This window comes from Myotis brandtii, unplaced genomic scaffold, assembly GCF_000412655.1.
Source record: "Myotis brandtii unplaced genomic scaffold, ASM41265v1 scaffold5, whole genome shotgun sequence".
Classification (NCBI taxonomy): domain Eukaryota; kingdom Metazoa; phylum Chordata; class Mammalia; order Chiroptera; family Vespertilionidae; genus Myotis; species Myotis brandtii.
The window spans coordinates 2194244-2209010 of record NW_005369060.1 but is presented as its reverse complement, the minus strand read 5'-3'; the positions used below and the strand labels follow the sequence as shown (position 1 = coordinate 2209010).

The following is a 14767-nucleotide window of genomic DNA, read 5'->3' as shown; positions in this document are numbered from 1 at the left end:
CTGGCCTGGTGCCGGGGCGGGGGTGTGTGGCCTCAGGTCCCCCGTCAAGCTCCACCGGGCAGGGGGATGTGGCCTGAGGCCCCCAGTCAAGCCCTGCTGGCCAGGGGATGCGGCCTAAGGTCCCCAGTCAAGCCTTGCTTGGCAGGGGGCATGGCCTGAGGTCCCCTGGCCTGGCGCCAATGTGGAGGGGCGTGGCCTCAGGTCCCCTGGCAAGCTGGGGGGAGGCAATGCAGCCTCAGGTCCCTGCTGATTGCTTGGTAAGGCTCATTAAGGGAACTTGGCCTCCACTGTGGGTGCAGCCATCTTGTGTTACGGAAACACCCGCCTCTGCTGTGGGCGCCGCCATCTTTGTGGCAGAGCGACAGTCAATTTGCATATTCCCGCTTTATTATATAGGATTAGAGACCCGATGCACAAAATTTGTGCAAGAATAGGCCTTCTCCCGGCTGCTGGCACCAGCTTCCCTCTGGCACCCAGAACCTGGGCTTCCCTCACAGCCCCAGCTTCATCCTGAAGGTCATCCGGAAGGACGTCAGTCTAATTACCATACAGTGGGGCCTTGACTTACGAGTGTCCCGACTAACGAGTTTTTCGAGATACGAGCCGTCTCTCGGCCGATTTTTTGCTTTGAGTTGCGAGCTAAAATTCGGGTTACAAGCCAGCTTCAGATACCCCACCGCTAGTTGGCGCAGTGAACGTCACAGTGAACGCCACAACATCAGCCCAGCATCACATGTCTCACTCGTTCACTTTTTGATTTGACATACGAGTAATTTGAGTTACGAGCTTGGTCATGGAATGAATTAAACTCGTAAGTCAAGGCCCCACTGTATTATGCTTTTATTATTATAAATAATTGCAATGATTATGATTCCCTAGGGAACCAGAATAAGTGGCTAGTGAAATAGGAGAAAGACCAGGAGAATGTGGTATCCTGGGGCCAAGTAAGGAGGAGGTGGAGGATTACATGTGTAAATGCTGCTAATAGGTCATATAAAATGATAACTGGGAATTGAATTAAGAGATGAGAAGGCAAACCAGCTTGAAAAGAATAGTTTTAGTGGAATGGTGGAGATAAGCCATTGAGAAGAGCTGGAGATAGCAACTATACAAGTCTTTCAAGGAATCCTATCTAATAAAAGGGTAATATGCAAATTGACCCTAACAACCGAATGATCGGGAACAACCGGTCGCTATGACGCACACTGACCACCAGGTGGCAGACATTCAATGCAGGAGCTGCCCCCTGGTGGTCAGTGTGTTTCCACAGGGGGAGCACCTTGCAGCCAGAAGCCGACTCATGGCTGGCCAGTGCAGCAGCGGTGGCGGGAGCCTCTTCCGCCTCTGAGGCAGCGCTAAGGATGTCCGACAAATGGCTTAGGCATGTTCCCCATTGGACATCTGCCAAGGGCTCCTGGGGTGCCAGAGGGATGTCTGACTGCCAGCTTAGGCCCAATCCCCTGGGGAGCAGGCTTAAGCCAGCAGGTGGACATCCCCCGAGGGGTCCCAGACTGTGAGAGGGCACAGGCTGGGCTGAGGGACTCCCCTATCCCCCTGAGTGCATGAATTTTCATGCACCGGGCCTCTAGTGTTGCTATAAAGGAGAGCAAAGATGAAAGTGGTTTTCTGTTTATGTTGGGTTATGTAGCAGTACGCTTGTATGCTGATAGGAATGATCAGTTGAGAAAGAAAAATTGATGATAGAGCAGAGAGAAGAGTATTGCTGGAATGACCTTTGAGTAGATGAGGAAAAGGGACAGGATCTGGTACAAAACCCTAGGGATGGACCTCAGTTAAGAACACGGATAGTTTACCCAAAACAATAGGGGTGAAGGTAGACATATAGGCACAGGTATCGGTGGATGGGTAGACATGGCAGCGATACCTTGTGGAAGATCTTTTTTCCTTTTTTAAAAAATTTTATTTTTTTGTTAATCCTCACCTGAGGTTATTTTTCCATTGATTTTTTAAAATAATATTTTTTTATTTATTTTAGAGAGGAAGGGAGAGGAAGAGATAGAAACATCAATGATGAGAGGGAATCATTGATTGGCTTCCTCCTGCACATTGGACTGAGCCCACAACCCAGGCATATGCCCCCGACCAGAATTAAATCTGGGACCCTTCCGGTCCGCAAGCTGATGCTCTATCCACCGAGCCAAACCAACTAGGGCTTTTTATTGATTTTTAAAGTGGAAGGAAGGGGGAGAAACATTGATGTGGGAAAAACACATCAATTGATTGCATCCCGCAAGCTCCAGGACCAGGGCTGGGATCAAGCCTGCATGCAACCAAGGTACATGCCCTTGCCTAGAATTGAACCCAGGACCCTTCAGTCTGAGGGCTGACATTCTATCCACTGAGCCAAACAAGCTAGGGCTCTTTTTCTTTTTTAAATATGTTTTTATTGATTTTAGAGAGGGGGAAAGGGGGCAGGGAGAGAGAGAAACATCAATCAGCTGCACGCCCCCCCGCCGGGGATCAAACCGGAAACCTGGACATGTGACCTGACCTGGAATCGAACTGGTGACCTTTGGTGCATAGGACGACACCTGACCAACTGAGCCACACTGGTCAGGGCTGGAAGATCTTTTTTTTTTTTTAAATATATTTTATTGATTTCAGAGAGGAAGTTTTTGCAGTGTCATCAGCTGAGAGTGAGGATGTGGAGGAAATGTTGAAAGTTTGATGAGAGAGAAAATAGGAAACAGTTATTCAGGGGAATGGGGAGAGTGAATGGATTAGGAAAATATGAAACGATTTTCAGATAACACCAGGGGCCCATCCAAGGTGAGAGATTGAGTTAGCGTGAAATCAGTAAGCATGGTTCTTTGTTTTCCTGCAGCCACATTCAACTGCAGGCTACAGGCTCAGACTGTAGAAAGTAAGGCTATACCTAGTGTTAGAGTTTAGTCAGAGGAATATGGAGTGAGAGAGAAGCAAGGGAGTAGAATTTAAGTTAGGTTAAAGGGTAAGCAGTGAAAAATAATAGGATCAGTAGATTATAATAAGCCCTGGTGGAAGCTATTTAATTAAGCACTATTCCTTTGTCTGATTAATTAAATAATTTCTGATTCCTATTTATTTTTCAAACTCTAGCCAAAGTAATATCAATCCTAGGCATATAAATAAGTTAGTTTATATGTGTTAACTAAAAATGAAGTTGTTTGATATTATTTATTTATTAACTAGTCATATTATAGAAGACTATTAAAGAGATGTAAAAAATAATTTAACAACACTTACAGTTATATTTTGTGTTATATATTCTGTTACCCCTCACTGGAATAACAGTATAAAAGGTAAGGTATGAATTTGTTGATGTAAGAACGTCCAAACTTGTAGAGAATTTTTGTTGATTTGAGCCAAACTGACGACAGTGGCAGGAAGTAAGATTTCAAGTACTTTGGAAGATGACAGTTTCGCAGTTTCTTTTTGACATTAAGGGGGAACAGTTAGGACAGCGGTTCTCAACCTGTGGGTCGAGACCCCTTTGGCGGTCGAACGACCCTTTCACAGGGGTCACCTAAGACCATCCTGCATATCAGATATTTACATTACGATTCATAACAGTAGCAACATTACAGTTACGAAGTAGCAACGAAAATAATTTTATGGTTGGGTCACAACATGAGGAACTGTATTTAAAGGGCCAGAAGGTTGAGAACCACTGAGTTAGGAAGATTAAATCAAGGTGGGAGACAATGAGGTAGGGGATTGGATTATAGGATAGTTAAGATTATGTGCTCTCTTGAGGGGTCCAAAAAGAGGCATTTCATAGGTGTGTTAACCTAGATGCACAAAAGCAATGGGCAGGGCTTGCTTAAGGCAAAGTTAACCTGTTACTAAAGAAGTTACAGGCCTGGGCCAGACTGCCTACCCTGACCTGCCCAGTTAGGAATTTATGATCAGATCACCCTGTGGGTTACTTTCCGTTAGAATTTTTAAAGCATTCCTTTTTCATTCACAAATTCTAGGAGTAATAAAACATTCTTATGTTACACTTAATAGTAATTTAAGTCTAGGATATGACAACTAGCAGTAATTGCTCTGGACCATTTACCTGTCCTATGCCCCTTTTAGTGATGCTAAAAATAGTATATGGAGTTTTCCATTCATGTGTAAATTGTTAGCAAACCCTTTTGGTATCACAACCATTATTAAACCAAAGAAATCAAGATGGCCCTTTGCATTTTACCACAATTTCTTCTGGCTTATATTGCTATTTTGTTACTTCTTTTCCTATTCAGTAGTATCCTGGATGCTAATTTTTATTCTCATCTCGCCATTTATAGGTAAGTGGAAAAAGTTTATTTTGACCTACAATTCTTTCATGTTTGCATTTAATTATTTTTAAATCATTTTTATTTTAGGTAGTGAAACAATTTCGTAGTGGTGGTTATAATACATTGGTTTCTACTTGTGTTGGTGAAGAAGGTTTGGATATAGGAGAAGTTGATCTGATAGTATGTTTTGATGCCCAGAAGAGCCCAATCCGTCTTATACAACGAATGGGTAGGACTGGCCGTAAACGTCAAGGCAGGATTGTTGTTATCCTTGCTGAAGGACGAGAAGAACGTGTAAGTAGACTTTTGGAAACATGATTTGTAAATGAAATTTGAGAAATACAGCCTAAATACAAATATCAATCTGTTAAGATTCAAAGTCCAAGCAACCTGTAAGTAATTAGTCGATTCCCCCCTCCCCCTTTGTATTATATTCTGACTATTCTTTATTTCTAATTAAGAGAATTTTCGACTGGATTCAGATTTTTTAATTTTTATCCATATAAATAAACACTTTTACTTTAGTATTAATTCAAACACCTCGATGCAAAAATCAATGTGTTTTACTATCCCCTGTGCTTCTAAGGCCTGTTTTTTTATGTTTATCTTACTAACTACAATGAGCTGAGAATGGTTTTATATTATAAAGAGTTCCTTAAATCAACCAACCAACCAACCAGCCAGCCAACCAACCAATCAACAAGAATATGCACCAGAGATAGTATGTGGCCTAAACTATTTGCTGTTTGGCTCTTTATGGAGAACTTTGCCGGTGTCTATTCTAAGTGATAAGGGACTTTAGTTACATTTATACTTTGCTGCAATCTTGGGTGACAGGCCTTCCTAAATATGATGCTGTATATAATATTATTTTGTGTGTTTGTTTTTTAAAAAATTTTTATTGATTTCAGAGAGGAAGGGAGAGGGGGAGAGAGAGAGAGAGAGAGAGATGATGCAAGAGAATCATTGATTGGCTGCTTCCTGCACAACCCCCACTGGAGATAGAACCCGCAACGCGGGCATGTGCCCTTAATGGGAATCGAACCTGGGACCCTCTATCTAAGCCAGCTAGGGCTATTTTGTGTTTGTTACACTAAAGTATTAACTAACTTTTGTGACTCAGTGGGGCTATTTTTGTGGCCAGATATATAGTTTCACATTAAAGACTTTTTCATTAATTATGTTAGTTTTTAAAATTTGATTTTAAATGTTCATGTAACCTTTAAAAATAATCCTGAACCACTTTTTCCGCCATCTTGGGCCCTGTGGAGGCCTGCTGGGAACAGGATTTCTATAAGGACAAATATGTCTGGAAGGCTGTGGTCCAAGGCCATTTTGCTGGCTGTAAGCAGGGTCTCCGGCACCAGAGAGAGCACACAGCTCTTCTTAAAATTGAAGGTGTTTATGCTTGAGATGAAACTGAATTCTGTCTAGGCAAGAGATGTGCTTATGTGTACAAAGCAAAGATCAACACAGTGACTCCTGGTGGCAAACCAAACAAAACCAGAGTAATCTGGGGAAAGGCAACTTGTGCTCATGGAAATAGTGGCACGGTTCATGCTAAATTCCAAGGCAACCTTCCTGCTAAGGCCCTTGGACACAGAATCCGTGTAATGCATTATCCCTCAAGGACTTAAACTTACTGAAAATAAATGAAATGGATTTGTTTTCCTGTGTTTTGGTTTAAAAAAAATCATCCTGAACCCATTTGACTCTCTGAGCAGCACCATTGCAATTGGCAAGAACAAGCACTTTATGAAAGGCAGCAAAAGGGGAACCAAGAAAAAAGTGGTTGATCCACTTTCTAAGAAAGATTGGTATGATGTGAAAGCACCAGCTATGTTCAGTATAAGAAATATTGGAGCCTGGCCGGTGTGGCTCAGTGGTTGAGTGTTGACCTATGAATCAGGAGGTCACAGTTCAATTCCCGATCAGGGCACATGCCCAGGTTTCGGGCTCCATCCCCAGTTGTCAAATTCAAGACCATAGACATTCTGCTCTCTAAGTACTTAAGTGGATCAATGTGGGGCGTGCAGGAGGCAGCCGATCAATGATTCTCTCTCTCATCATTGATGTTTCTATCTCTTCCTTTCCCTTCCTCTCTGAAATCAATAAAAATATATTTTAAAAAAAGAAATGGTCAATAAACTGATTCCAGATAGCATTGGAAAAAACAGAAAAGGCTGCCAATCTATGTATCTGCTCCATGATGTCTTTGCTAATAAAGTCAAAATGCTGGAGAAGCCCAAGTTTAGGTTGGGAAAACCCATGGAGTTTCCTGGTGAAAGTAGCAGTTCTGAAAAAGCTACTGGGGATATGAGCCCCCAGTCCAAGAATTTGTTTAAAATTCAGACATTTAATGGTAACAAATAAAAATCCTATTTGTGATTTACAAAAACAAGCATCCTGGCCCTAGCTGGTTTGACTCAGTGGATAGAGCGTCAGCCTGAGGACTGTAGGGTCCTGGGTTTGATTCCGGTCAAGGGAACATGCCCAGGTTGTGGGCTCCATCTCCAGTGGAGGGTGTGCAAGAGATAGCCGATTAATGGTTTGCTCTCATCATTGATGTTTCTATCTCTCTCTCCCTCTCCCTTCCTCTCTGAAATCAATAAAAAAAAGACATATTTTTTTTAAAAAGCATCTTGTATAATGAACTTTCTCCCAAAATTTTTCATGTGTCTAAGGCATATTCTTGTATAGCATTTAGTTGATCTATGAAATGATCCCAATAAATGATATGTCTTGCAGCTTATACAATGAGTAGAATGAATTTGTATTATCAATGAGTGGAATTGGATTTTAGCTAATTGTATTACCTCAGGCAAATCATTTAACTAATACCTGAATAGAAAGGTTTTTTAATCTGTAAAATAGTCATAATGGCCCATATTTAATGAGCACCTACTCTGTGCAGTATTCTGAGAGCTCCAGATGCATTATCTTATTTAAGGGGAATAATGGTTTTCTTGTTGTATACAAGTAAAGAAAACTGAAGTGCAGAAAGATGAAGAAGCTGAAATAAAGAAATCATATTTTTTAAAAATGGCCCTGGCCAGTTTGCTCAGTGGTTAGAATGTCGGCCTATGGACTGATGGGTTGCCGGTTGGATTCCTGGTCAAGTCAAGGGACCCGGTTGCAGGTTCCCTAGCCCTAGTAGGGGCACATGTGGGAGGCAACCAATCAATGTGTCTCTCTCAATGTCGATGTTTCTCTTTCTCCCTCCCCCCTCTCCTCCTTCCCTTCCACTTTCTCTGGAAATAAATGGAAAAAAAATATCCTTGGTGAAGATAAAAAAAACATTTTTTTAAAAGCACTTTACACTTATATATAAATATGAGCCTTATTCAGAAACAGCAAGATACTAAATAAAAGATAAATTTCCTTTGTGCAATATAGTTACTAAGGTAGGATTTATAATATAGTTTTGATATGATTTTCATCAAGAGTTAATTGAACAGGTTTCAAATTCAAGACAACAGATATTCTATTCTCTAAGTATTTAAGAAGATCAGAGTTTTACTGCTTAGAATAAACCCAAATAATGTAGTAATTGCTTCTTATGGCTGATTATTGTAGAAATAATGTAATTTGACGTTTATTTTTTTTTTCAGACTTATAATCAAAGTCAATCCAACAAAAGAAGTATTTATAAAGCTATTTCAGGTAACAGGCAGGTCCTTCATTTTTATCAAGCAAGTCCACGAATGGTTCCTGATGGAATCAATCCAGAATTACATAAAATGTTCATCACGCATGGTGTCTATGAACCAGAGAAGCCTTCTCGGAACTTGCAGCGAAAGTCATCTATTTTTTCCTATAGGAATGGTAAATAAAAAATTCTGCATTTTAAACATACATAGTTTTCCTGTTGTTAGTTAGCAGATTATGAAATTCATATATTTTTTATTTGAGAAATTCAACATACATTCTAGGATGTTAAGGGTGTTCTCTTTGGAAAGGATGTGTGGTAAAGGGAAAGAGGCATTGGCAGTACAGAGTGATTGAAAATCAGTATTGGGAAAATTAAAAATATCCTACGGACCCAGATAATCCTCTTTACAGAGTGTAGAAAAGAAAGAAAACAGTTTTATTTTGAATGAGCATTAAACCAGCTACAATATGCATTGTAGGCCAAACATCAAAATTAATAGAAAGACAGAAAGAAATTCTACGCTATTCATTCCCTGAGACACTTAAAATCCTTTACATACATATTCTCAAGACAGTAACATGTCCTCATATAAGAGGAGAGCACTGCCTGGCCAGTCTGGCTTGTGGTTGAGCATGGACCTATGAACCAAGAAGTCACCAGGTGGATTCTGTCAGGGCACATGCCCCAGTTGTGGGCTCAATCCCCAGTAGGGGGCATGCAGGAGATGTTTTTATCTCTCTATCCCTCTTCCTTCCTTCCCAAAAACATATCTTTTAAAAAAGAGGAGAGCACTATTTGCTATACATTCTTTCATACTTCATCCCAAATTCATCTGGTAATCGAGGTAGCCATTTGTGTTGCTAGTTGGCTTTATACAAAGAAATAATACAACTTATCTCTATGACAAGCAGATGGTGACAACTCAGAGAAAGGTGCCTAAGCTAAACTCCCTTGCTAACTGGGAGACAGGGACAATGTCTTTCTTGATATTTACATTTCAAAGAGACAGCTCTGAGACCCTTAAGAAAAACATCTCTGGCCCTGGCCCCTGTGGTTCAGTTGGTTGGGCATCATCCCCGCACTGAAGAGTTGCCAGTTGCTCCATTGAGCAGGAGGCAGCTGATCTATGTTTCTTTCCCTCTCACTTCCTCTCGCTCTTAATAAATAAATAAATAAAATCAATAGAAATCTTTTTAAAAAGAAAAAGATAAACATTTCTGGTTGAAAAGCTGGCTAGAGGCTTGCTTAGCCTTTACAAAGATTCGCATATACACCAAAGGGTTGAAGAAATGATTTACAAACATTAGGTGTCTCTGGAATTGCTCTAAAAAAGGGAGAGAATGGCTTTTTCCCTTTCTGTGAAGGAGAAAGTATTTTTTTTTTCTTTTTAAAATTGTGGTGAAGTTAGACCAAGTTATTGGTGATACTGAGTCAGTGTGAAACATGCTTTGGTTGGTCTCAGGGAGCATAGTTAGTAATGAAAGTGTGGCTAGCCTAAAAACTGCAGAGATTTTGGTGATATCAAGAAAATACCTTCAAGTATTAGCACTATGAAAAAATGAGAAACTAAAATGGCTCTTTTGAATTTTAGTCTTTAAAGAGGCTTTTAAGGAATCATAAAAACATGTAATTTTAAAATTTGGAAGGAACCTTGGGGTTCAGTCATCTGTTCCAATTACATGTCAAAGTAGGAGTGCTTCCTGTTAATGAATATTCAGCCTCAACTTGAATATCTGTGTCAAAGGAAATGGTATTTCAATCCTTACCCGAGGGCATTTTTTCCACTCATTTATTATTTTTTTAGAGAGAGTGGAAGTGAGGTGAGGTGGGGGAGAGAGAGAAACATTGATGTGAGAGACACATCGATTGGCTGCCTCCTGCACTCACCATACACCCCGACCAGGGCCAGGGATGGAGCCTGTAACCAAGTTACGTGTCCTTGATTGGCAATCGAACCCTCAGCCTTTTAGTCCTTGGTCCAATGCTCTACCAACTGAACCAAACCGGCTAGGGCAGTTTTGTTTGTTTGTTTGTTTGTTTGAATGATGGTTCATTCCATTGTTGAACAGCCCTATATAGAAGAAAGTTCCTTATGTTGAAAAATCTTTCTTTGCATCTTGTTCACATTGATTTAGTTTTGTCTTCTAGATATAAAGAATAGTTAGGATCCTTGGTTTACCGATGTAGCAATTGTTTATGTATTTGAAGATAGTACCTCTCAAGGTTTCAAACCATGAGTTTTCCAGGTCCTCTCCTTCCTAGTCACCTGCTTTGGATTCACTTAAATTTTTTAATATTCTTTCCCTTAATCAATGCTTTTTGGATATGCCTATTAAACCTAATACAAATCCACTTAGTAGGAATATTTTTGTCATTTTACAAGACTTTGCCAAATTTTTTATTCAAATGAAAAGATGGTATGTATTTTGAATTCTTTTGAGCTTATTAAACTAATAATAGCATCAAAACTTGATTAGGTTGGCATAACTTATTCTTGTATTTTTATAAATGTTAATTAAGCATATGTTTAATAATTGTTTCTAAAATGCTACTTGGAATGGATGGAAAATTTTGTTAGTAAAATTTTTTTTGTAATATTTTTAAATTTTATTTTTATTGATTAGAGAGAGGAAGGGAGGGAAACATAGATTATTGTTCCACTTATTTGTGTATTCATTGGTTGATTCTTTTATGTGCCCTGACCAGGGATCAAACCTACAACCTTGGCATATTGGGATGACATTCTAACCAACTTTTTTTTTTTAGTATAAACTGGGTTGTTTTTAGTTATTTAAAATTTTTTTCATTATGCTTTGGTTTTGGGTGTACAGCTTAGTGGTTAGGCAATCTATATATATAAAAGCCTAAACAACCAAACGACCAGTCGACCGGTCGCTATGATTCGCACTGACCACCAGGGGGGCAGACACTCAACACAGGAGCTGCCCTCTGGTGGTCAGTGCACTCCTATAGTGGGAGCGCCACTCAGCTGACCGTTGGGCGCCAGATGCTGGGCTCACGGCTGGCAAGTGCAGCTGCGGAGGCGCAAGCTTCTCCCGCCTCTGCGGCAGTTACCAAGCAGCAGTGGCAGGCGCAGCAGGGATCAGGCCAAAACCAGCAGTCTGACATCATCCGAGGGGTCCCGGATTGCGAGAGGGCGAAGACCAGGCCGAGGGACCTTACTGGTGCACGAATCTGTGCACCAGGCCTCTAGTCATATATATTAGTAAAATTCTAATACCTGTCATTTTTAAAAAATTGAGATACTAGCTTATGTTCATTTTTCTGTACTTTTTCCCCATTTTTCCAGAGTTTTCAAGTGTTAGTGATTCATCTTGCCCAGATTGTATGTATAAATGTATTGTCCTATATATTAGTATATAATTCATGTGGTCTTAGAGGAATTTATTTAAAGTGACTAGGAAAGTTGAATACCTTCCTATTTTAGAAGTCTTAGAGGTTCAGATTGTTAGATCTAAAAGGGACCTGAGAGAGCACTTATGTCAAACCCCTTATTTTATAAAAGCTTGTTATACTATTTGGGAATAGCTAAAACAGAAGTTTCCTGTTTCCTAATCCAGTAGTCTTTCTAAATTTTATTTCTGCCCTCATCTGTATTTAGCCAGAGTTTCTGCTTTATACTGTTTATCCTTTCCAGCTTGGCAATTAATTTTCCTATAGAGAGATTATGGAAATCAAAAGGGCTAATTTACTCTGTTGTGTTTTTTAAAAATAATATTATTACATTATTTTCTTAAAGCAGTAGATCTTTTCCACCACCCTTTACTCCATCCCACAATCCTAATTTACGGCCATCTAAAAACCCTTTATTGTTTTGGAGTTCCCCCTATCCCAAGCTTCAGATTACCTTTCTAATAACGTTATGATGGAATCATGACACTAGTTTCTATTTGTATGTTATCTGACTGTTTCATGTCAGGTCTTAGACAACAAAATAGAGAAAGTCCAAAAGAAGACAGGAATGACCCTAGCTATCTGACTCTGTTCTGTTAATTAAGTCATTAGCAAAGGTTAGCTCCTGGACTCCTAGACAGAAGGGTGCACTAATTCTTTCAAAGAAGTGAGAGAAGTGTAGGAGATATATACAGGTAGGAAGTGATAACTAGAGTGGTTATAGGAAGAATACTATTTTTAATGAATAGAGTCAGTGGTTTTAGCAGAGATGAGTAGACAGAGTTATGTATATCTTGTGTTTGGCAGATTTTTTTAACCTCTTTTCAATTACTTTTTAACTTTATAGGATTGAGACAAAGTAATTCAAAGAAGGATTGGTTCTTATCAGAAGAAGAATTTAAATTATGGAACAGACTTTATAGACTGAGAGACAGTGATGAAATTAAGGAAATAACATTGCCTCAAGTTCAGTTTCTGTGTTTTCAAAATGAGGATAACGGATCAGTAAGTGAAACATGTTTTCCAATGTCCTTTATAGTGATTATGCAGTAGCTTTAGGAGTAAGGAGAATGTTCATGATCAGAATAGCACCTTAAAAATTTAAGAATATAAATAGTTTTTAAGAGATTATTAAACTCTAAGTTTGTAAAACTTCTAATTTTCTTATATTCTTTATTGTGTATATATATTTACATGACCAAAATATATAAGTTCTGCCTTTTCTTTTTTAAAAAAATATATTTTTATTGATTTCAGGGAGGAAGGGAGATGGAGACAGAGAAACATCAATGATAAGAGAGAATTGTTGATTGGCTGCCTCCTGCATACTAGGGACTGAGCCCACAACCCAGGCATGTACACCGACCAGGAATCAAACTGTGACCTCCTGGTTCATAGGTTGACACTCAATCATTGAGCTATACTGGATGAGCTGTTCTGCCTTTTCTTTATTACTTTATGCCATATGAACATTTCTGTATAGGCAAAATTTACATGATTGTTATGTTACCCTGCAGTATACCATATTTTGACTGTTTATTGTGTTTTAGAATTCTTTTTAAAAAAATGTATTTTAGAGAGAGAGAGAGAGAAAGAAACATCAACTCATTCCACTTATTTATGCATTTATTGGTTGATTCTTGTATGTGCCCTGACTGGGGATCAAACCTGCAACATTGGGGTATTAGGATGATGCTCTAATCAATTGAGCTACCCAGCCTGGGCTAGAATTCTTTTCAATCTGTTACTAACATAAAATTATACTATCATGAGCATCTATGTACAAACTGGTGTTTATTTTCAGTTTTGAAACTTTTATTTGGATGTTATGATTTATTTTGTTTTAAGAACAAATTATTAGTAAACTTAATGAAAGCCAAGGAAATTTGTCAAAGGTTACTTTTGTACCCAAAAGCTGGAAAAACAACCTCAGGAAAGATTCCTTTTAGAAGATATATAGTGCTTGAAAAATATGGCTATTCAGGATTTCTTTAAAAATTCTTAATTGTTCAAAAGTATGAAACGCTTCATGAATTTGCATGTCATCCTTGCGCAGGGGCCATGCTAATCTCCTCTGCATCGTTCCAGTTTTAGTGTATGTGCTGCCGAAGCGAGCACGAGGATTTGTAATTTTTATTCACTAACTGGAAAAGTGAGGAATGGTAGCAGGCATGAAGAATTAGGATTAGTATCACTGAGAGATTATGAATGCCTCCTTATTAGATTATTGGATATAAATAGCAGTTTTGAAACCACACATTTTTCTTAAATATTACTCAACATGGAACTACATAAACAGGAATATGGTCAACTAGTAACTCATGTAATATTTATTTTAAAAATGTATTTAAAGGGCAGCTTTGTACTTTATAAAATTATTTTCTTTTTTTCTTCTGAGATTTTAGTTGAAAGTATCAAAATGAGTTCATATTATTTATGTTAGGCTGATTATTTGTGTATTAAATGTTTTTTTAAAAATCAGTTTGTGAAATCTGAATGTTTTTATCCCTTTTACTATTTTAAAAATCATTAATCAAGACTCAAGAACCAACCATTGGAATTCGTCAACTCTCTCTATCTGAATGGAGACTATGGCAAGATCATCCTTTTCCTACATATCAAGTTGACCATTCAGATCGATGCCATCATTTTATAAGCATTATGCAAATGATAGAAGGAATGAGACATGAAGAGGTAGGTTTTTTCATAATTAAAAAAAATATATTTTATTGATTTCAGAGAGGAAGGGAGAGGGAGAGAGAAAGAGAGAGATAGAAACATCAATAATGATAGAGATCATTGATTGGCTGCCTACTGGGGGTCCACCTGGGCATGTGCCCTGACCTCCTGGTACATATGTTGATGCTCAACCACTGAGCCACGCCATCTGGTGAGGTAGGTTTTTATTGTAATTTTCTCTTGCTGGTATGATGTGAAACTAGAATACTTAATCTTTATTCTCCTTAATTTGAAGTCATTATTATAAGAAACAAGTATTGCCTTGGCCAGTGTGGCTCAGTTGGTTGAGCATCATCCCATGCACTGGAAGGTCGGTGGTTAGGGCATATGCCCAGGTTGCGGGTTTGGACCCTGCTCAGCAGGCAAAATGATTGATGTCTCTCTCCCTCTCTCTCTCTCTCTCTCTCTCTCTCTCTCTCTCTCTCTCTCTCCCTCCCTCCCTCCCCCACTCCCCCTTCCTCCCTCTCTCTTTCTCTTCCTTTCCCTCTCCCTCTCTCAAATTAATTTTAAAAAATTAGAAATTAGTATTTATTATAAATGATAGGTGGACTATTTTTTTTTTCTATATAGCTCTTTGTGATCTCAATAATGAACCAGTTTTCTGTCAGAAGAAGTAGAATTAATTAGAGGAATATCTGTAAATATTGATAGACCAGAGTAAACTTTAAAAAACTTT

At 38.9% G+C, this 14767-nt stretch overlaps 1 protein-coding gene and 1 pseudogene across 5 annotated transcripts in view; both read left to right on the top strand.

Annotated features, from left to right (window-relative positions):
• Nucleotides 1-14767, top strand: part of FANCM (Fanconi anemia, complementation group M) — a 75122-nt gene that overhangs the window by 30035 nt on the left and 30320 nt on the right. For 3 of the 4 annotated variants that reach the window (XM_014548191.1, XM_014548189.1, XM_014548192.1), the window contains 4 exons: nt 4374-4580; nt 7898-8111; nt 12200-12357; nt 13891-14046. In XM_014548191.1, the coding sequence (XP_014403677.1) occupies nt 4374-4580; nt 7898-8111; nt 12200-12357; nt 13891-14046 (735 nt within the window). The remainder of the gene's footprint in view (nt 1-4373; nt 4581-7897; nt 8112-12199; nt 12358-13890; nt 14047-14767) is intronic. The other variant, XM_014548190.1, reaches the window with a different exon arrangement.
• Nucleotides 5535-5969, top strand: LOC102249263 (annotated as a pseudogene). Its single transcript, XR_001364146.1, has one exon. The product of XR_001364146.1 is annotated as a 60S ribosomal protein L35a pseudogene (transcript).